The sequence below is a fragment of the Meles meles genome, chromosome 1, assembly GCF_922984935.1.
Source record: "Meles meles chromosome 1, mMelMel3.1 paternal haplotype, whole genome shotgun sequence".
Lineage (NCBI taxonomy): Eukaryota > Metazoa > Chordata > Mammalia > Carnivora > Mustelidae > Meles > Meles meles.
The window spans coordinates 121,398,832-121,420,992 of record NC_060066.1 but is presented as its reverse complement, the minus strand read 5'-3'; the positions used below and the strand labels follow the sequence as shown (position 1 = coordinate 121,420,992).

The following is a 22,161-nucleotide window of genomic DNA, read 5'->3' as shown; positions in this document are numbered from 1 at the left end:
CAGGAAGCCCGATGTGGGGCTCGATCCCAGACCCCTGAGATCATGACCTGGACCAAAGGCAGAGGCTTAATCCACTGAGCCACCCAGGTGCCCCCGGCTACAGAGTTTTGAATCCCCACTCTGACACTTCATGACAGGCTAATCTTGTACCTGTTATCTTCCCTTAGCCTTGGCTTCTTTGTAAATGAGAATTACATTTTTTATCCCAAGTTTTTTGGGGGATAAATTACATATGTAAGCATAGCAGGTCTTCAAAAATACTTGCTCCTGGGGCATCTGGGTAGCCCAGTCAATTGAGTGGCCGCCTCTTGATTTCGGTTCAGGTCATGATCTCAGGGTCCTGGGACTGAGTCCCATGCTCAGCGGGGAGTCTGCTTGTGGATTCTTTCTGCCCCTCCCCCCACTTGTGCACTCTGTCTCTCTCTCTCTCAAATAAATAAATCTTTTTAAAAAATGCTTCCTCTCTTTGCTGTGATCTCAGCTGTCCTGTGACCTGTTCCCAGTAGGAGCACTTTTCTGGCCACCCCTTCCACAAAGCTGCACTGAGGGCTGGTGAGCAAAGAGGCACAAACCCTTCTCATTCACAGGAAAGAGACATCATGTTGGGACAGTAATTAAGGGTTTCTGATCACTATTCCTTCAAGTGCACTTCAGCAGTCTGGTGGGTAACTCAGGTAATTGGACCCCCTTGGTTCCCTCTGTCTCTCTCTGAAACAAGACAAAATAGTGGCTTTAAGAAAATCCAGGTCAGAGAATTTGGACAGATACTGTGAGGACCCATCTGTTACCACCATGAGCCTCCCGTGAATGAGGAAAGAAGGTAGTGAGGTTTTTACTCGTTGCTCCTGAACTTTTTATTTTCACATCTGATTTTAAAAAATTATGTCTTTTTCCAATTGGGACAGTCTCATGAGTCTTCTGCCTGTCTGGGACCTGATATGCTCTGCAGCAGCTTGGGGCTCTCCTTTTCCTTCTCTAAAACTTAAACCTCACCCATCACCCTGGCTTGGGTCACCATCCCCTCTCACCTACCCTTCCTGTTTTTTCACTTTTCCTGTAGTCATCTCCTTAAAAACAGTTGAGTCACATAACTCCCCTGCTCAGACACTTAAAAAAACTCCCCGCTAGCCTTGAAAAGAAACCCAGGCCTTTCCATGCTTTGCAAGTCTTCCCTGGAGTCTAGCTATCCTCCTGTCAGCACTTCCCATTCTTCCCTTGCTTAAGATGCTCTGAGCCCAGGCTCTTCTTTCTGGTCCTTGTACTCACCAAGCAGGCTGCCTCAGGGCCTTTGCACTTCCTATTCTCTCTGCCCTGAATGGTTTCTCAGGCTACTCACATGGCCCATTCTCTCCCTCTATCAGGTCTTTATGAGAATGTGCCCACCTATTCCCCCTATATGTCGTAGCATCCCTGTCTCACTCCATCCCCTCACATTCACTATTACATATTTTTGTGCGATCTTTATGTATACTACAGGTATGTGTCTATATACACAATATTGATTATATATTTGTCTGATTTTTTTTGCCACTTTACACAAGAATATAAACCTCATGAGGCAGGGACACCGTTTGCTTTGTTCTCTACTGTGCTCAAACAGGGTCTGGCACTTAGTGTTCAGTAAATTATTGGGTGAAGGAAGTAAAGAAAGCAGGACATCTGTTGGAGCGCCAGCACCTGTGTCCCCCAGCAGCCCCCCCCAACATCATCAGGGACCCACATGCTTGTCACACTCTGCTTTGCCAGACTGTGGGCAGCTTGCCTCTAGACTTGGGTCAAGCCCATCTCCCCCACATCTCCCCAGACATGAAGGGGCGGCTGGTGCCCATGTTATCTTTTTATCTTCATGATGCCTCTGTGAGATTGGGGCCGTCTTCTCTTTCCTTTCAGATCTAGAAGCCAAGACCATAACAAAGGTTATGCAGTTTCCTGAAGATCCACAGCTAGTAAGGAGACCAGGACTCCAACCAGGCTGCCCTCACTCCGAAGCCCATCTTTCTGGGCTTGTGTTGAGGTATAGAGCCAGACCCCAGAGTCAGACAGCACTGGTGTGGACCCAGGGCCCCCAGATTTTGAGTTGTGTCTAGGAACCCATTGCCTTACCTCATCAGGTCCAAGATGCATTTTTCTGTACATCGTCACCTTGTCAATTCAGGACATGGTGCACAATCAGTGGTATTTCAAAATGGCTGTTGATTGGGTAGGGGTAGTCATTGGGTGGAAAACTTCCATTGACCCTCCCTGGTAAGTTCAAGAGAGTGCCAGCATCAAAGGGTCTTAAGTTCAGTGAAATTAGGTAACCAATCCCTTCGAACCTCTACTTCTTCATCTGTAGAATGGAAATAATTGTGGGACCAACCTCATCCCATGATGGGCAGGAGACGACGGCTGCTGCGCCCAGGGGCTGCTAGAGAGCCAGCCCTCAAGAAGGGTCCCCTGTGTGTCGTGGTTGTTGTTTATCACTACACCACCCCCTGCTTCAGAAGTTCCCTTAGCACCCAGAGTCTGGCACAAGGTTAATGCATCTGTGGGGCGGCCACAGGGCTGCTGTTGCTTACACACCCACGGGCATGCCTTTCCCCCTCACGTGAAATGGTAAAGCTGAACCAAAAGATTTTGTTTGTGCTAGCCCCGCCCACTTCTTCCAGTGCCAGTTCCTCCCCCTCTGGACCATCTGCCCCTTTTCCTGCTTCCCTTCCTCCTTGACTAAGAAAACAAAATACCAGCTGCAGAGAACACGCTCAGCAAATGCAACAGGAAGGTGAGGCCGGCCGAGGAAGATTCTGCTGGCTCCTTTGCCTGACTTGTTGTTCGGAGTGGTCCCACCAGCCTTGTGGAATGCTCTGGGCCAAGACGGTGCCCCTCTAGGGTATATTTCTCTGAGGTGAAAATGGACCCTGTCTACGACGTGGAGAAAGTGAGGCACAAAGAGTGGATCCTTTATAAGTGAAAAAATGTCTGTGAATGCTGTCTGGACTTCTTAGAAGTTCACCTTTGCTTTAAACTGCCGGTTTGGGGGAGCTCCTGGGTGCCCAGCTCTTGGTTTCAGCTCAGGTTGGGACCTCAGGGTTGTGGGTTTGAGCCCCAAAGTCCCTGCAGGTCTCCCTGCTCAGCGGGGACTCTGCTTGTCCCTCTACCTAAGCCCCTCCCCCAGCTCACAATTTCTCTCTCTCTCTCTCTCTCTCTCTCTCTCTCTCTGTGTGTGTGTGTGTCAAATAAATAAATAAAAACCTTATAAAAATAAATTGCTCCTTGGGGCGCCTTTGAGGACATCATGTCTTCTTGAGATCAGAATATTGCATTGGAAAATAAGAAAATTTTGGAGCTGGGAAATTCTATCAGACTCTGGAAAATTTGGGGACTTCAATATGCACCCGTTCATGAGTCCACTCATCTGCTTCCTTCATGTCATATTTATTTGAGCACGTAAAATAGTAATACACAAAGGTTTGGTTTTGCAGAACCAAAAATGGTTTTCTTTGAAATACAGGTGAGAGACCAAAACACCAACCCGACAAATCTCTGAAACGGAGTTGGAAATTACCATTCTGTTTATTTGACTCATTGATAAACTTTTCTTTTGCTTTCTCTCTCTAACCATGTGATAACCAGATGCAGTTGGTAGGTAAGCGCTATTTCCTATTTTTCAGATGATTGCAGAACAGAGGGCTGGCTTCCCAGTCCTGGGGTCCTCCCCCCATGGGCTGCAGGGCTGTAGGGTGACCCGATTAGTCACCCTAGCTGGGAGAGGCAGACACCTAGCAGGTTTAAACATATCTCGGTCAAGTGAGTTAGCTTTCCCCCCTGCCTCTCTTTCAAGGTGAAGGTGGTGGTTAGCATTTCAACAGGGAAGCAGGCTGCTGTTGGAGGAGGGGAAGGCAGGGAGTCCGAACATTTGTAGGGACCCTGTTCCGTTCTGTGTGTGGCAAGCCTGGGCTGGGCTGGGCTGGGCTGGGCTAGGGGCAGTGGCGGGTGGATGCAAAGCTAGGTACACCTTGGTTCCTGCCTTCAGGGAGCTTCCTGTTTAGAGGAGGAATCAGGGGTGCACACAGGTAGCTATGGGAAAAGCGTGGAAGAGTATTCCAAATTGCATGCCGAGAAGGGGAAAGAAAGGAGTGTTAATTCTCACTTAGAGCATCACAGAACATGTCACAGAGGCGATGCAGTGGAACTTGAGATGCACCTTCGAAGGCTGGAAGCTTCCATAGGCAGAGACTGGGGAAGGTTTTATGCAGAGGGGCTTCGGGGAAGAAGTGCCAGCTGAGGCTGGGGGGTGAAGGGGCCGCAAATGTGTCTGGCAAGGGCAGTGGGCTCTCTCCAGGAGGCAGTGGGAGTGGGTGACATGGAATTTCAGGAAGCTGCCCTGAAGGCCTACAGGAAAGTGAGCCTGCTGCAGGCATCTGACTGAGGAAGGGTCTGAACTAGAGCACAAGAGGTGGGAGTGAGGGTGGGCTCAGACATGCTGACAGGGCTCTGTGCCCTTGGGAAGGAGGGTGAGGGGAGGGAGAGGTCAAGAATGGAGCTGGATGAGAAAACCCAAGGAGAGCAGCCATCGAGGCCCACTAGGGCCTGTCAGGAGCAGTTTGCCCCCAGGTGACTACCAGAAGTTTCGATAAAACAATTAAAAATAATTTGTAGGACAATTTGTGTCTCTGATAACAAGTCTGATCCGTTCTGGGCTCAGTTGAAGCCCAGAGGCTCTGAGGTAATTAGTAGAGGTGTTTGGGCCACAACTGCTTGTCACATGGAAATCAGGAAGCTGTGGAGTTGTCCAGAGAGCAGGACCCTGACCTGGCTTCCTGCCCACCACCCATGAACCTGGAGTTGGACCCTGGCTTTATGGCCGAGGCGGCTGGGTGTTCTTCCCCTGGCCGCCTCTCCTGGGGGCTCTTCTCAGCTCTCCACTGTAAAAGTTCGCATTTAAGAATGTGCACTACTGTCCCCAGAGCCAGGAGACCCTGGCGGGGCTGAGCAAGATGTGCCCCATGGGGCTCAGGGAAATGGGGCCCTGGGAGGGGGTGTCTGTCGTCACCTTGGCTCCCTGCTTTCCCGAAGACGGTGACCCCACCACACAGACCCTGGGAGGAGTTTTCCTGGCTGGGAAAATAAGTGATTCCCTTGAGTCCATCCCCTGAGTTACCTGGTCCAACCCTCCTGAACAAGAGAGAAGCTGACCCCAGGAGGCGGGTGTTCAGGGGGCTGACTGGATGCTGTGTCCCAGAAGGCCCCCAGCTCTGGCTGCTTGGAGCAGAGGGGCTGGCCCCTGTCGCAGGCGGGCGGTCACCCCTCACCCCGGAGGGGATGACTGAGTGCGGCGCTTGAAAAGTTGTTGGGGACTTATTGGCCCTCTGGCCCGGGGTATTTTTACCTGTCTGCCTCCTCGTCACATTATTATTATTATTATTTTTTCTTTTTAAGAAGATTTCACAGTTCACTCCCTCCGGGCTTCTTCTCTCACGTGTTCTGCTGAGCTGGAAGCTTAGCCTCTGTTGCTAAGTGATGGATCTGTCAGCCAGGCGTTCTCTGCTCTCGAGCCCCCTGGCATTGTGCTTTAGGTAACTGAGGCATTCCTCTCAGAGCACACCCCGGAACTCTGTTATCTGACATCCAGCCTGTCCCAACTCCTCTAGGGCCATGATTCGAGTTTGGCCGGGCCAGCCTTCGGAGCGTCCCCGTGACACCCCAGCGAGCTCTCCACCGACAGAGTGGGTAAGACAGACAGGTGGAAGGACCTGCCGTGTCAAGTGCCCAAGGCAGGTCACACCTTGCTCACACCCCTGTGCGGGAGGGACACACCCTAGATATAGGCAGGACTGAAAAGGGCCTCCGAGATCATGCAGACCAACCCATTTTACACATGGGGAAACCGAGGCCTAGAGAGGTCAGGGCAATGGGGCCAGCTTGCACAGTTGGTTGGTTGGTTGGGACCAGCACCTAGCTGGCTTCCTGATACCTGGATCGTGGCTGGCTCCATGGCCTGTAAAGTCAGGGGCAAAGAGGAATCTGCCCCTTCTCGGTCCTTCTCTGATCTTGCTTGTCCCAGGGTTGTTGGCTGGGTACATGGTGGATTCCCATGGCCTAGTCTGGAAGCTGACCTTTCCCAAGCCCAGGGACCCCCCAGGGAGCTGGAGGGTGTAGGAAGGTAGGGTCGTTCCAAGCCACTGGTGCCCCATCATCTTTAAAACATGGAGGCAGCGCAGGAGCGAGCAGACGTGGATGCTGACAGCTTGTGGTGTGAGCCAGGTGCTGTCCTGCTCTGGGGCGCGGCTACCCCCGCTCACTTCCCGGACTGGCCATGAATCCAGTGAGGTGTCAAGAAGAGGTGACCATTGTGAGCCCTTGCTGGGTGCCATTCTGAGACCCACCTAACTGCTGTTCCCCACAACACTGTAAGGCAGGCACCGTTATCCTCCTTTGACCGCCGAGGAAACGGATCTCAGGCCAGGCAGCCGGTAAGCACGACCTGGGGTTTGACCCCGTGCAGTCTGGCTTCTGAGCAGTGTCCCCTCCCCAGGCCGTGCCAGTAGACTGAGTAAAAACTGTTTGTAAGTGGTTTCAAACAATCACAACTAGGAGCTGTCCCTCCACTACTAATATTGCTAGACACTAAGATGAGGCCACGTTTATGTTTGTAATAACATTGCTGATCTTTAGACCCAAGACCCAGTGCTGCGTGGCGTTTACCTGCTTCCCTGTGGCCCCGGGTCCCTGAGGGGGCGGGCTGGGCTTTGTAGGGTGCTGCCCCAGCAGCCTCCGGCGGGGGTGGGGCACCGGTCCCTGCTGGCAGAGCTCGGACCTTTCTGAGATGGTGTGGGTGGAAACTGCTTCTCTCCACCCCCATCCCTCTTCCTCTGCAAACTCACTCTGGCTTTTCCTGAGGAGCAATGGCATTTCTGTGACCAAATAGAAATAGGGAGGGCTTGCATATTTTTAAGTGAATTAAGGCAAACAAGGCAAGGCTTCCCAGTAGCAGGATCCTTCCTGGTGCGGGGACTGGGCACTTTGGATGTGTCTGCCCACCGAGTCCCCATGGGAGCCTTCCCTCGGAGGGGGAGCTGTCGTCACGTAGACCCTTTTCACCCCAAGAGGACTGTCAGCCACATCGTTAAGGTGAAATGGCTGCCCACCCCTCTCAGCGCACTGAAGTCCCGATAGTTGGCTGCTGTGGTGGAGGGCAGGGGCTTGGAGACAGGCCAGGGGTTGAGCGCTCCCATTTCATCCGTTTGCTCGCTCACCTGGCACACGTTTCCTGAGCGCCTCTGCTCAAACATCCCCTCCTCAGGGATGCTTTTCCACACCATAAAATGGCGGCCCTCCAGCTTGCGACACTGCCCCCGACCATGTTATTTCTTTGTATCCTGTACCCCGTGGGCCATAGTACGTTTCTTTCTTTAGTATCTGGCCCTTCCACGAGAAATATAAACTCCACAGGAGGACATACTTTGCTTATTTTGTTTGCTGCTGCATCCCAGGCACCTAGAACAGAGCCCGTCACAGAGAAGGAACTCAGTAAATGGGTGTCAGGGGGGAGAATGAATGAATGAAATGGGAACTTTCCAACTCAGGCCTGTCTGATTGCAAAGCCGCCGTCCTCACCATCTCCATCTTCTTCCTGTTTCCCACCCCCCCCATGCTGAGTCTGATCCAGTGGCTTTGGGCAAGTCACTTCATCTGTGGGGCCTCAATTTCCTCATATAGAAAATGAGAATATTGCTAGGGCCCCTCGAGCTTTAATATTCTACGTGTCAGACTCGGTTGTCACTGAGCTTGTTTCTGGGCACAGAACGTTCCAGTCAGGATTGTCACCCAGCCCAGGGGCTCTGCTTGCAAATTTGCACCAGCACTTTTTGTCCTGTGAGCCTGATGGCCCAGGAGGCCCCTGGTCCCCCCTCCTGTGATGCAGGATGCTCACTCACATCTTGGGAAGAAGGAAGAAGCTTCGGCTGAGCTGGTTCCCATGGTTTCTGTGATGCTGCTGTGGCCAGCGTTCCCTGGCTTTACCAGAATGTGCTGATTTTGTCCTTGAGTCCTCCTAGCTTAAATGAGACTCGTTCTCTGCCCCCCCCCACACCGCAGCCCTTTCTTTGTTGGTGACCAGAGCTGCCACTCTCTCGGCTATTTATGGGAAAGCTTGTCCTCCAGTTGGCCAGCAGCAGGATAAATTCTGCGGACTTGCGGGAATCCCCTTTGGTTTTCTCCAGTTGTGGGATGATGGGCAGTAAATCATCCTTAATGCACTGCAGATCTGTCCTGATCAAATTCCACTGCAGACCCAGTACCTGGAGTTAGGCTCTGAGCTGGGACCCTAGTGATTGCCATCTCCAGAGGGACCCCAACCCGTCTCCCAGTTCTAGTTTTTATTTTTTTTTAAAGATTTTATTTATTTATGTATTTGATGGGGGTGAAGAGAAAGAGAACAAGCAGGGGGAACAGCAGACAAAGGGAGAGGGAGAAGCAGGCTTCCCGCTGAGTAGGAAGCCTGATGCGCGACTCCATCCCAGGACCCCAGGATCAAGACCTGAGCCAAAGGCAGATGCTTAACCAACTGAGCCACCCAGGCGTCCCCCCAGTTCTAATTTTTAATTAAAACTCTTGTTTAAACTGTAGGGGAGATAGGATAGCCAGCCAGCCAGACATTGCATGGGCCTTAAGTTTTCTCTATTTGAGTGCCCTTGTGAGAGGGACCTGCTGACTAGGGAAGGGGGAGGGGCTTATCCTGGCAGCACCAGCAAGAACACAGGCCTCCCCATTGCATGCCTTCTGAGGGCACCATTCCCTTAAGTGGCATGGGCCACATGGCAGCCTGGGGAGGCTGAGTGCTGAAGGGTCTACGGAACACACGCTCCCTCCGGGACACAGTGGAACGTTCGCCTGACTGGATGTGAAGAGGAGTCCCAGCAGAGAGCTGCATTTCTTATAGCGAATTCTGAGGTCTTTTAGGCAGACCGGTTCTGTCTCGGTCCCTTCAAAGCCCAAGACCTTGACTGTTCCTGGGATGGACGGAAGAGGGGCGGTGGTGGTGTAGTCACTAAAGACTCACAGTCTCCCTTGGATGCGAAAAGCAGGGAGGTGTCACCTGCTGCTGTGGTCCCCGGCCTGGCCCAGGGAAGGCTGGCGAACCTCACAGACCGGTGTAGACGGCCCCGTCGGTTGGGTCTCCCAGCGTCACTAACATGTAACAGGATCTGGCTGGTCAGGTCCCCTTGAAGCCTGGGTCTTTACTCAGTCAGCCAGGCAGTCTGGGTGAAGCTTCTGCTTCGTGGTGCTGCTCCGACGGCACAGATGAGAACAGACAGGACCGCGGATTCCAGAGGCAACGCCTTCCCTTCGTCAAGGAATTACTGGGTAATTTACATCCCTCGAAAGATGCAGGGCAATGGCAGGCTGGGTGTATGCATGTTTAATTTTAAATCCTCCAACCTCCCCTTGACGAGGAGGTGCATTGAAACACAGCATGTTGATATCCTTCAAAGGACTCATTTCCTTGGTGCTTTATTTCTTTAAGGAAAGGCATGAAAGACAGATGAGGAATGGCAGGATCCGGGGAGGGTTTTGCCTCCCCCGCCCGCATCGTGCAGACATTATCTGCTGTAAAGCTGTCACCGAAGGATGGAGAACTGCCTCTTGGCTGCAGTGGCCCTCAGATAATGTCAGTGCTGAGCGATGACCCAGCATTTGTTGGCACTCAGCAGACGCCTCTAGGGCGGCCGTGCCAGAATCCTTAGCAGAACCTGGTCAGTGCTCCTGCCCCGGGGACTGCAGGGGATGCAGGGGCCGATGTGTGGGGTCCCTGCTGTTGGAGCTCTAACTTTTTTTTTTTTTTCTTTTGCAAGCATTAATGTCCCTTTGAATCACCAGAGAGTTCTGTAAAAATAGAGAGACTGACTCAGTCGGTCTGGGGGTGATCCTGAGAGTCTGCATTTCTAACAAGCTCCCCGTGATGCTCCTGGCCCATGAACCGTATTTGGAATAGAAAGACCCTAGAGATGGCGGACACCAGGCTCCCTGGGTCTCACCGGGTGGTTTAGCTATGTAGAGCTCAGGAGGGGTAGGGCTTGGCCACCAACCTGTGCCACCTAGGGCAGGGGAAGGGCTGTGGGGGCCTCTTGAACACTCTAGGACATGCAGTTATGGGGGGGGTACTGCATGGAGGGCCCTTTATTTGGGGCTGGTGTCTGGCTTGGCTTCTTCTGCCCCCAGTAGGTTTACCTTTCTTCCCTTTTTCTTTTTTTTAAGATTTTATTTACTTGACAGACAGAGCGCAAGCAGGGGGAGAGAGAGAGGGAGAGGGAGAAGCAGGCTCCCTGCTGAGCAAGAACCCAGACATGGGGCTCGATCCCAGAACCCCAGGATCATGGCCCGAGCCGAAGGCAGACTCTTAACTGATGAGCCACCTGGGTGCCCCTAGGTGTACCTTCCAGTGCTGCTCCCATAAGGCCTTTGGGAAAACCGAGTCTGCAGACTCTGAGCTCCTTGGTGGGCACCCTGTGAGGGGGAGGAAGGCAAGCTCAGTGCTCCAGACCACTCACTGCCGGGCCTCTGAGTGTGTGCCCCGGAGTGATGGAGGACTGGGGCCATGTGGGCTCCCCGCCTCTCTTGCTGCGGTCAGCTAATCCTCTCCTGCTCACCCGGTCGTTCTCCCAGGTCCCCGGATGAGAAGGAGCTGACGGCAGCTGAGAGTCACCTTCTCTGAGTGCGGCGGAGCGGGGCTGCGTGGCCCAGGCGGCACCCATGCCGAAGAACAGCAAGGTGACGCAGCGTGAGCACAGCAATGAGCATGTCACGGAGTCGGTGGCCGACCTGCTGGCCCTTGAGGAGCCGGTGGACTACAAGCAGAGCATCCTGAACGTGGCGGGCGAGGCCGGCGGCAAGCAGAAGGCGGCAGAGGAGGAGCTGGAGGCCGAGGACCGGCCAGCCTGGAACAGCAAGCTGCAGTACATCCTGGCCCAGATTGGGTTCTCTGTGGGCCTGGGCAACATCTGGAGGTTCCCCTACCTGTGCCAGAAAAATGGAGGCGGTAAGAGGCGGCCCCGCTTGCCCCGATGGCGTTCCGCAGCCGGGCCAGGCCGAGGTGTGGAAAGGAGCAGCCCTGTGCTGGTGCAGAGCTGGGGCTCTTGGAGGGTGGGGCTCGGGATGCTCGAGGAAGGCTCCCCAGAAAGAGCCAATGGTTAACAGCGAGCAAGAGGCTGCTGGGAGCGGAGATAACGAGGACACGTGCTCTGGCCCGGGACAGCCTGCAGGCAGACCCCAACGCAGCCAGCCAGCCCAGAGACCCCGTGCAAGTTGCTTGATCTCTCTGTGCCTCTCTGTTCTTCATCTGTAAAATGGGAGTAAGAGTCGATCCTGCCTCACGGCAGAGTGGGGAGGATTCAGTGGGCTTTACATGTAGAATGCTTAACTCATATCTGAGGCATAGTGAAGAGCTATGGATGGCCATTCTAACAAAATATTTGCTGGGTGCCAGGCCCTGTTCAACACTTATTGGATATTAGGCTGAAATGCATGAAACTGCTGGTATTTGAGCGTCTTGGAACAACCAAAATGCCAATTTCATACAATTCAACCACTGATTCCCCCTACACTCTATGTGAGGGAAGAGTCATCATCCTCATGGTAGGGACTGCAAACTGAGGCATAGAGAGGTTAGATGACTTGCTCAAGGTCACACAGCTAGTGATAAAGTAAGGATTCTAAGCTGGACAGCTTGGCCCTGGCGTCTGAGTACCCCTGCTTCTGCCTCCCAGGAGGAGGGGGCCTCACACAACCCCTTGTGTTTTAATCCCCCTAGAGGATCTTGCCCCTGGTGTCAAATCCGGGTCACAGCCCCTGGGCATTGTCATCCCCAGCCCCTCTGAGGCAGGCTGGACTGTTAGAAAAGTAATTTGTTTTGAAACCAGGGGAAAACTAACAGAAAATAAAGAGAAAAACCTAGCAGGCTAAAGACAATGACATTTACAAGCTGGGACATCTGGGAAAGTGACTTGAGTCAGCAGAGAGCCCTTGTGGCTCTTAGTCCCTGTGGCCTGGGACTGCCCCATGCCAGCCTGATGGTTGGCCACAGCTTTGAAGGCATTTGACCTCACTCCTTCTGTCTCTGCTCCATGGGGCTCTGGCCATGGAGCCTCTCCCAGAGATGCAACCCCATTCAGGGACACTCCCTCCTCTCCAGAACACACCCTCTCTGGCTCAGAGGCCAAGTCTGGCTGGAGGCTTCCCCTCCTTTCCAATCTCTGTTGAAGGGCAGGAAGTGAGAATGGCCCTTTGAGCCTATATAACTGAGGGCAGAGGCTTTTAGCTTTCCACTAGAGCATTTACCATACACTCTCCATGCTATGAAAGGTCTTTCCCCGCCCCTGCCCCAATCAGTCAATCAATCAATCAATCAATCAATCAGTAACTGCCACTTAGAGCTTTTGGTCTGGGTGACATGGCAGACTCAGGTCACTGAGTGGCTACAAGATCAGCCCAAAGCAGGGATATAAATCTAGGTGTGTGGTTCTCTTATGTGCTGAGAGATGATGACAACAAGCATCCACTGACGTCAGAGGACACGTCACCTCTGGGACTCCAGCCGGGAACCTCTAAGCTTGTCCTCTGCCTGGGCCCTGGGCACTGAATCAGAGTCCCTCTCCCCACCACACACGCTCCTGAGGCAGTGGGCTTGCCAGAGCTTTCTTGCTCACGGTGTCACCAGTCCACCGCCCTGGACCCAGACCCTGCGGACAGCCCCCAGAAGAGTTGTTAGCACTCTGGACTCTGAACTCTCCCTTCCCCGTTCCTGCTCGCATTCTTCCATCCTGTCTCATTCCTAGAATCCCTTCTTATCTCTGCCTTTAATGCTCCCATAGTCTACGAGCATTACGGTAAGTCATCCCAAATGATTTCTGGAAGGAGTCAAATGATCCTATTTCAGATAAAGGAAGGGGAAAACTGTTGGGTGGGAGAGAGGCAGCTCTGTGGTTTTCAGCTGTGGGGGAGCCGGGCAAACCTGGCTTAAATCTGAGTGGGCATTCTGGATCTCTGCTTAGCTCCACTCGATGCTGAAGTTTCCTTTGATCTGGTTCTCTTAATTGGCTTTTTTCTTTTCCTGTTGATTTTTATGACAAAGAGGCAACCATTCTGTTCTTCAAGTGCTGACTAAGACGAAGTAACTCGTGTAAGCCTCACAACAGCTCCCCATCCCCCGCCCCGGCCCCTTCAAAAGGGAGCATGGAAGCCTGTGAATGCGTGCTTTTCTGAGCCAAAGATGGTCACATATCAGCAGTTTCATGTGGTTCTGCCGAATGTTATCATCTTCTTTTAGAAAACCAAAAGTGGCACAAAGAGATCAAGGAATTGGCCCAAAGTCACACAGCTAGTAAGCGGCAGAGCCAGGATTCTGGCTTGGGAGGTCTGGCCCTGGGGGCTGTCTCAGCCCCTACTCAGTATGCATCTTAGCAGGCTGAGACCCAGGTGGTCTTCCAAATCCCAGAAATAACCTCAGTGTTTGCCGGAAGCAAGACCCAGAGTATAGACCGAGACAGAGACTGCAGAGATCCAGGAGATCTCGGAGTTGCCACAGCCCAGCTTCCCAGAGCCTGACACCCTGAGCAGTGCTCCCAGCTGTTGAGAGGGAGGACACGGAGTTCCCCTAAGTCACTGAAATAGCCAAGGGAATCCCATTGCATCTCTAAATTGTATTTTCGAAGGCGGAAAGGGTGCTTTTCCAAATGATTTCAACAAGGGTTGATAAGAAAAAGGATCTCTGCCTACCCAGAAAGCCTCACCCAGACCCCAGCCCCTGAGCGCTGTGGATGGCTGGGCTGTGGCATGGGGAGGAGAGCTGCTGCCAAGTCCTTGCCCTGGGCCCGACTGACTCAGGCCACTGGCCCCAGTGGCAGGTGGCGGCGTGCCCGTGGCCGGTCTTGGCTGAGAGCCACTCTATGGACAGCACATATGTGGAGCCTGTCCCTGGTTCTTCGGGAGAGAGGAGAGAAGCCTTCACAGAAGACGCCAGCCTACCCTTCAGACGCCCTGAAACCCACCTCCCTGCACATTTTGCCCCCCCGCCTCCGAGGGGATATGGCTGAAATACAAAACCAGTGAGCCGCGTCCCTTCAATTTTCTGCATGTCATGAATCTCCTCTTGCATTTCCCCAAACCCCAGACCAGGAGACAGAACTAGGAGTCCTTCAGGCCCCTCTCCTTTGGGGGCCAGGATGGCCCTCCTTGTTAGTGACAAGAGGAACTTAATGTGTACGTGTGACCGCGTGTAGTTGTATGTTAAATGAATTAGATGCTGTCGTGTGAGGCTGGGTGGGTTACCGCCCCTGGAAGCCTTTGCTGATTAGTTGCATTGGACTCTGACCCCTCCCTTGGCAGGCCTGGAGCTCAGCTGGCCCTCCGGGACTGGTCCATGTGTGTGTGCACACGTGCGCAGACGCGCATGTGCTCGCATTGCTCACAGGAACCTGCCGCTCCTGCCTCCCAGATTGTGAGCTGTGCTGGGATAGGGCTGTGCTTTCTTTTGTCCCCAGATCCCCCTGCTGCTCATGCCCGGACTAGGGTAGACCTGTAGTAAACAGCTGGCTGTTGCCAAGTGCCAGGCCTAGTGCCTGGAAAATGCCTGGTCCCCCAGGGTCGTGGGCAGATTGGCTACATGTGGCATGTCCTGTTTTGGGGAGCAGAGCCATGGGTGGCTGGGGGTCTTCTGGATACTCCTAGCTGGCAAAACTTGGTCTGCGGGTGCCGGGTGAGCATCGGGGCCCTGGTGACTGGGGCCGTCTGATGGCTTTGCTAACAAGACTAGGTTGCTGGCACAGCTCTCTGCAGAGATCACTCGTCTGTGTCCAGACACGATTTTAATTCTCCTGCTAAACGCCCTGTCACTTGGAATTGAGATTGCGTCTGCAGGGAGGCCAGGGACCGTGAACTTAATTTATCATCTGGAATCTTTATCAAGATCCATTCTGTCTCTCCATTATGATCCTCCCAGCTATGCATTTCCAAACTGCTAATTTCTCTCTCTCGTTCCTCCCAATTGGCTATAGATTCATGGGGATGCTGGTCATACCCTCTCTCCCTGGAGAGCTTTCAGGCTCCGCCTCCCCGGAGCTGCCCGGTCTGCGACATCGGCATCTGCTTCAGAGGCGGGCAAGACCCTGCCTGGGGTCTGGGCCTCTGGGGGGTGAGAGAGCCGGGCCCACTCCATCTGGGGCTGCTCCTCTGGGGCTGGGAGTAAGTGTGAACAGGTGTCCTTCCAGCACATCAGGAAGCCACTGGGGACTTGACATGTGGATTTCTGAAAAGACGGTACAGTGTCTGTCTGTCTCTGAATCTAACCTTGTGAGCAGTCCTCCCCCAGAATTTCAGATCAGGGGAAGAAGGGGGGCAGGGGAGGCAGTATGTGGTGGTGGGTCACACGTGGGAGCCAGACCCCTCCTGGAGGAGCACAAGGCCTGGAGCAGTTTGAGTACAGTCAGAGGTGCGGGTGAGACTGCAGGACGTGGCCGTCCGCCCTCAGCCTGGTGCCCTGCTCCAGACAGCCTCCGACACGCCCCTGTCCTCCCCAGGTGCATACCTTGTGCCCTACCTTGTGCTGCTGGTCATCATCGGGATCCCGCTCTTCTTCTTGGAGCTGGCTGTGGGCCAGAGGATCCGCCGTGGCAGCATCGGTGTGTGGCACTATGTGTGTCCCCGCCTGGGGGGCATCGGCTTCTCCAGCTGCATAGTGAGTTGGGAGCCGGCACTGGGTGTGAGCTGGTGGTCCGGGAGGGCTGCTCCTGGGGGACGGGGTTTGCAGACCAGAGTCTGGGGCCAGATCAAGGGTAGGGAGGGAGACCCTGCTCGCGAGAACTGCTTCCAGCTGGCGTCCCAGGGCCATGCATTTCCTACACTGAAAGTGGGCTGTGCTGCCTGGGGCAGGATATAATATTTGGAAATGTTACCAAGGAGGAGAGGCTGGGACATCTCCGCTGGAGTTCTCTGCGGACACGTGGGCTGTCCGGGATGCCTCTGTCTGCTTACCAGCCCCTCAGCCCTGAGTGAGGGAGGCCCTTCCTCTTTCCTTGATTGAAGAGTATTTGCACTGGGCAAGCATGGGGCCCAGGGAAAGGCCGCCCTGAGGCATGAGGTCTCATTGCCTGTTTGCTAGGCACAGGAACAGGGTGGGAGGTCTCAGTCAAGAGTCCTGTGGCCGGCCAGGAGGGGTGAGGCTTTGGAACAGTGGGAGACAGGGATCAGCATAACAGAGCTGGGCCCCTGCAGGTGGAAGGGGTCTCTCAGCAGCCAGATCCTGTCAAAGCATGGCTTTCGGAGAAACCGCTCAGACCTTCAGTCCGAATGGGAGCCTTCCTCTTCCAAGTAGAATTCTACCGAGACTGGCGATCGCGTTTCCAAGACATGAGAAGTGACATCTTTCTGGGGGCAGGCTGCCTCAGTGTCCTGAGGGGCGAGAGGACACAAGACACCAGTAGGAAGCATCCGCAGGGCCTCCAGAGCCGTTCTGTCTGGGACGTTGTCTGGGGACACAAAGGCTGTACAGGCCTCCCCAGTCCCAGAGGGTAGCTCTGCAACTGTCACCCCGAGTCATCAGGAAATGATGGGGAAATGCTTTAAGCATCTTAGAAGAATTTCAAACTGGAAAGGATTAACATTTTAAGAGTTCATTGCTTAGAGCAGAGATCTTTAATATCTGAAGCATTCCTCTGTGGATTCCCTGAATACCACATGAATGGAGGATTAGGAGGAGGCCCTCAGAGCCCCTTCCTCCTCCTCCTCCTCCTTGTCCTCCTGCAAGGGAGGCCCGTGGACTGGGGGTGGGGACTGCGGCCTTCATGACCCCTCCCCCCACCATGGACCCTTGTCCTCAGGTCTGCCTCTTTGTTGGGCTGTATTATAACGTGATCATTGGGTGGAGTATCTTCTACTTCTTCAAGTCCTTCCAGTACCCGCTGCCGTGGAGCGAATGTCCCGTCATCAGGAATGGGACTGTGGCAGGCAAGTATGGGACCCCCCCGAGTAGGACCACCCTGGGGACCCCAGCCAGCCCGTCCCAGGAAGGGTTTGAAGGAGCCTAAGAGGCTTAGTCACAGGTTTGGGATTTCATTAACTCCTCACCTTGTATTAGACACCTACCCTCTCTGGTCCATTCTGATAGCCTTTGCCAGCCTGTCCCATAGAGTTCTTAGGGGGATTGAATGAAATGAGTGTAGGGAAAACTCTGGAAAGTGTGGCTTTTGTTTAGTTGTTTTCAGTGGTCCTGTGTTACTCAAATACCATCCTATCTGGAAACAGCCTTTCTTTGCATGCCAGCCATATAAAAGGCTGGATGATTTATCCTACCTCACTGATGGGTAAACTGAGGTCCAGAAGTGACTTTCTTGTGTTCACACCAGGATCTGAGATGAGACACCAGAGGTCTGGCTCCTAGTTCAGGACCTTTCCCGAGGAACTTGGGGCCAGCTCTGCCTAATCCTTATTGTCCTCCATGGATGGAAGCGGGAAGGGGTGGCATGTGTGGGAATTCAGCCAGATCCATGTGTCCCAAAGCCTCCTGGGCCCCATCTGGAGCCCCATCTGGAATCCTCAGGGTCTGCCAGATCCTGGCTCGCCCACAAGGAGCACAGCACCCCCCTCAGCTAGCCGCACTCAGCCAGCCGCTCACCCGCTGCCGCCCTGGGCGGGGATCAGGCGGAAGAGGTGACCCCACAGCCCCGCCTGAGGGGACCTTTGTTACTGTTCCAGTGGTGGAGGCAGAGTGTGAGAAGAGCTCAGCCACTACCTACTTCTGGTACCGAGAGGCCTTGGACATCTCCAACTCCATCTCAGAGAGCGGCGGCCTCAACTGGAAGATGACCCTGTGTCTCCTGGTGGCCTGGAGCATCGTGGGTATGGCCGTCGTCAAGGGCATCCAGTCCTCGGGGAAGGTGAGTGGGGAAAGGAGTCCGATCTGCACGGCGGCTGCAGAAGAGCACGGCAGGCAGGGGCCGAGGACCCTGGGTTCCGCCATGCCACGCAGGGTCTACTGAGTGGGCTTGGCCTCTTGGGGGCTCAAGATGACGACACAGGTCCCCCGCCATGGGCGCGATGGGTGTGTCACAGTTGTGTCACTGTTCCTTGTGAACAGACCACCAGGAGTGGCTGGGAGGGGGCTTGTGGAAAATCAGGGCTTGACCCCCAGCCACCTCTGGGATCATATACGTCAGACCTGCTCCACAGACTTTAAAGAGGAAGAAAGCTAGGAGTACAGACCCAGGGATGTTCGTCAAGATCCTAGTCCCTTAGGTTCCCAAGCAAAAGGCCTAGGAGAGTGTTCCCTGAGCACTTTTTGGTGAAAATCAGCAGCTCACCATGTGTGAACTGATGGGCGCCTGGAGCAGGCAGGTGCTGTGAGTGAAGAGGCCTGGGGCATCCGAGGGTGGCTTTCCCCTGCTCTCTCAGGGCGCAGCCCAGCCAATCCCACACACCCCCTTCTAGTGAGGGCCCTTTCTTCTCTGTCACATGTCAGTATTCCTGGACTGCCAGAGCCGTGGCTCGATCCGTCCATTCTATAGATGAGGAAACTGAGGCCCAGAGCCAGGAAAGCCCCTCTCCAGAGGTCACACAACCAGTCAGTCCCAGAGCTGGAACTGGAGCCTTGGCCGTCTGAGGCTCCAGGTTCCATAATGTGCTTCTCGAGTAGGGAAGCTAAGCCTTAGGAAGGTAGCGTGGTCTCAGCCACTCCCTCTTCCCTCTCCACAGGCCAAAATAGTAGCTGACACTTGGGGGCATTTATCAGGTACTGCCACACATATGAACATTTTTGGTCCACAGCAACCTTATGAGTTCAGAAGCCTTATACCCATTTCATAGATGCACAAACGGAGGCACACAGAGGTTACATGAATAGCTCAGGGTCACATGGTAGGTAAATGGCAGAGCCAGGATCAGAGCTCAGGTGCTCTAGCTCTGGATGCATACATGCTTACACCTTCAACACCATCCCATCCAAACAGCCCTCTTGATTTGTTTCGGTGCAGCAGACGTGCTGTGAGCCTCTCCTTCCTGAGCAGCTCTCTGCGGGGGGGGGGGGGGGGGGATGCAGAAATGCATGAGAAATGCACGTGCTGGAAAACAGCGGGTGATGTATAATCACAAGAGGCAGGACCTTCTCTGATGTTTTGGCTTGGGAGCCATGCCTGTAACCTCCCGGATGCCTTCCATCAAAGGAGCTCTAAGGACAGGGGAGAGCCTTAGGGGGTCCACTGGAGTCAGGGATGGAAGAGCGGGCATGAGACATGAAAAAGTGAGGAGGGGAGAGGAGAGGCTTCCTCACCCCCTTGGCGGCCCTTGGGGGTGGGAAGGCTGCAGGCCCGGCCCTGCCAGCTCTTGAAAGGGGGAGACTAGCCCCAGGCACAGCCAGGCTGACTCCAGCTTGTCTGTACTCCTGCTTCTGCCTTGGCTCAGTGCCAGGTGTGTGGTGGTTTTGGCCCTGTGCCCAGGGGTCCCAGGGCTTTTCTTTCTGCTGCCATCAGAGGAAGCTCGGGTGCTCTGACAGTGAGCACGGGGAGGGGGATGCCCCAGCTGTGAGCGGGGAGAGGGGTGCTGGCTGCAGGGGGCCCTCTGCCCCACGGTGGGTCCCTGTCCTCTCTGTAGGTGATGTACTTCAGCTCCCTCTTCCCCTACGTGGTGCTCGCCTGCTTCCTGGTCCGGGGGCTGCTGCTGCGAGGGGCCGTCGATGGCATCCTGCACATGTTCACCCCAAAGGTAAGGGTCTGGGGGCACTGACAGCTCTGGTGGGCCCGGCCAGCATCCTGCAATTCTGAACTCACTGAGGACCTGTCATGGGTCAAGCAGTCATCACAGACCCCTGGAGGCATGCACTGGGGAAGGGGCACGCACCTGCCCACTAGGTTCCAATGAGAGGGACAGAGCATCAGTTTGGGTGGAACCGGAGGGAAGCTTCAGGGAGGGCATGACCTGGAAGCAGATCCTATTTCGACGAATGGCCGTTGGATATTGCAGTCAAAGGAAGGGCAGCAGCAAGTGTGGAAAAGCACTGGGTATGCCTGAGGCCCTGGTGGGAAGGCAGGTTTGGCTGGGGCATGGGCGGTGTCATCACTGGATCTGTGACAGCAGGAACCAAGGAGATGTCTAAGAAAAGTTATCTCCCTGCCGGGAATCCCATCTTGTTCCCAAATCAGGGGAACAGTGTTACTGCTTTATTCAGGATACTAGACCCCACGGGGAGTGATTTTACCCTTACCAAATCCATTCCTTTCGTCTCTCACTTCATCCTCCCATAGCCCAGCGAGGGACCGCTGGGCACATTTCATAGGGCTGTCACAGGGCCGTAGGCATCCTGAAGATCTACACGCAGGTTTCTTGATGGTGGTCTTTGCCACCATGTGGCCTTGCCTATGTATTCTCCCTGGCCACGGCTGGCATGGGCCGGTCCCCTGAGGAGTCAGGGGATTGCAAACGCAGACTGGGAGGCCTTCAAGGTGCCCCAAGCCATGTACCTTAGGAACCCCAGCGGCAAAGGCTGGGGATGTCCACCTCCAAATGCCAACATATCAGTGAGCAGCCAGCTCCTCGATGAGACTCTAGGCTGCGGGCGTGGGTCAGAATGCCACCATTTTGAGGCCCCCAACCTTGGCCCTTGACAGTGCCGTGTCACACACATGCTCGCCCACACCGGTGCTCACACGGAAGTTCATACAGATGACAGGGACTAGAACCCAGATCCGATGGGGAATCCCTGTTCCCTCCCAGCTGCTCTGCCACTGGGAACATCCCTGGATGTTGGGGGATGGCAGTGGGTAAGACACACAGCACTCATATTCGTCAGATAGGAAATAACGCTGGCTCCCAGCATTCTTGGATGTAATATTTGAGGCTGAAGTGGGCCTCCCGAGCCATGCGGCTGACATGAGGTCATCGTGAACCTGTGATATCCGACAAAGAAGCAAAATGCAAACCTGGCACATCTGGGGGGAGAGAAGGCCATGAGAAGAAAGCCAGTGGTTTTTATGACTTACTTCTACTGTATTTCTAGAATGAGGATCAGTCTAACCTTTTCACTTGAGTCTTTCAGTTATACTTTTCTGGGCTTTGGGAGGAAACGGTATACTCTGGAGATGTTCATAACTAGGGAGAGTCACACATGTCTCCAGATGGGCAGGCCCTTTGGTGGCATCCGTCTTGAGAGAGCATAGGACGGGATGGATTCAGGAGACTGGCTTCTGGTCCCAGCACACACAGTACAGCTCCCCGTTTGACTCAGACACTCTTTCAAACATCTGTTTAATCATACAATGTCTCAGGCATGTAAACACACATGTATAATAATATAATAAACATTGGAGAGGCCATAAAATATTACAGAGACCATAAAAGTGTCCTCATAGCCTGTCCTGATCCCATGTCTTTCCTCCCCCAAAGATAAGCACTATCCTGAACGTGGGGTGTAGCCTCCTAATACATTTCTCTCTCTCTCTCTTTTTTTAAGATTTAATTTATTTATTTGAAAGAGAGAGAATGAGAGAGAGCATGAGAGGGGAGAGGGGCAGAGGGAGAAGCAGACTCCCCGCTGAGTGAGGAGCCCAATGCAGGCCTCAATCACGGGACTCTAGGACCATGACCTGAGCCAAAGGCAGTTGCTTAACCAACTGAGCCATCCAGGCGCCCCCTCCTAATACATTTCTTAAAATACACATATTTTATCTCGTAATGCATGGATGTGTATGTGTAAACAACATACCGCATTTGTGCGTACTTTCAAACTTTACGTAAGTGGCATCATGTTATAATGCAACTTCGTGTGACTCACTTTGGCTTTTATTTTCGCTCAGCACTGGTACTTGAGATTTATTTAGAGTGCTGTTTGTAGCTCTAGTTCATCCATCTTCCCTACTGTGTCGTAGTCCACTGTAGCACTAAACTGTGCTCATGTATGAGCACGTGAGGCTCATTTATATTGTTTCCAGCTTTCCCCATGGCTAGTAATGCTACAGTAGACAGGTCTCCTGTCTTATTACACAGGTCTCCACGTGCACAATTTTCCGGAGGGTGTCTGTGTTTAGGAGTGGAATTGCCATCTCAAAGGGTACATGTACCTTCAGTTATGCTAGAAGGTGGCCACATTGCTCTTCAAAATGGCAGCCAAGGTCAACACTCCCACCAGCTGTATGGGAGAGTCCC

At 53.8% G+C, this 22,161-nt stretch overlaps 1 protein-coding gene across 1 annotated transcript in view; it reads left to right on the top strand.

Moving 5' to 3' along the window:
- Positions 1 to 22,161, top strand: part of SLC6A17 (solute carrier family 6 member 17) — a 49,314-nt gene that overhangs the window by 6,159 nt on the left and 20,994 nt on the right. Inside the window, exons 2-6 of the mRNA XM_046025108.1 lie at positions 10,645 to 11,017; positions 15,552 to 15,709; positions 16,851 to 16,977; positions 17,725 to 17,906; positions 19,615 to 19,725. Of these exons, the coding sequence (XP_045881064.1) occupies positions 10,732 to 11,017; positions 15,552 to 15,709; positions 16,851 to 16,977; positions 17,725 to 17,906; positions 19,615 to 19,725 (864 nt within the window). The 5' untranslated portion in view covers positions 10,645 to 10,731. The remainder of the gene's footprint in view (positions 1 to 10,644; positions 11,018 to 15,551; positions 15,710 to 16,850; positions 16,978 to 17,724; positions 17,907 to 19,614; positions 19,726 to 22,161) is intronic.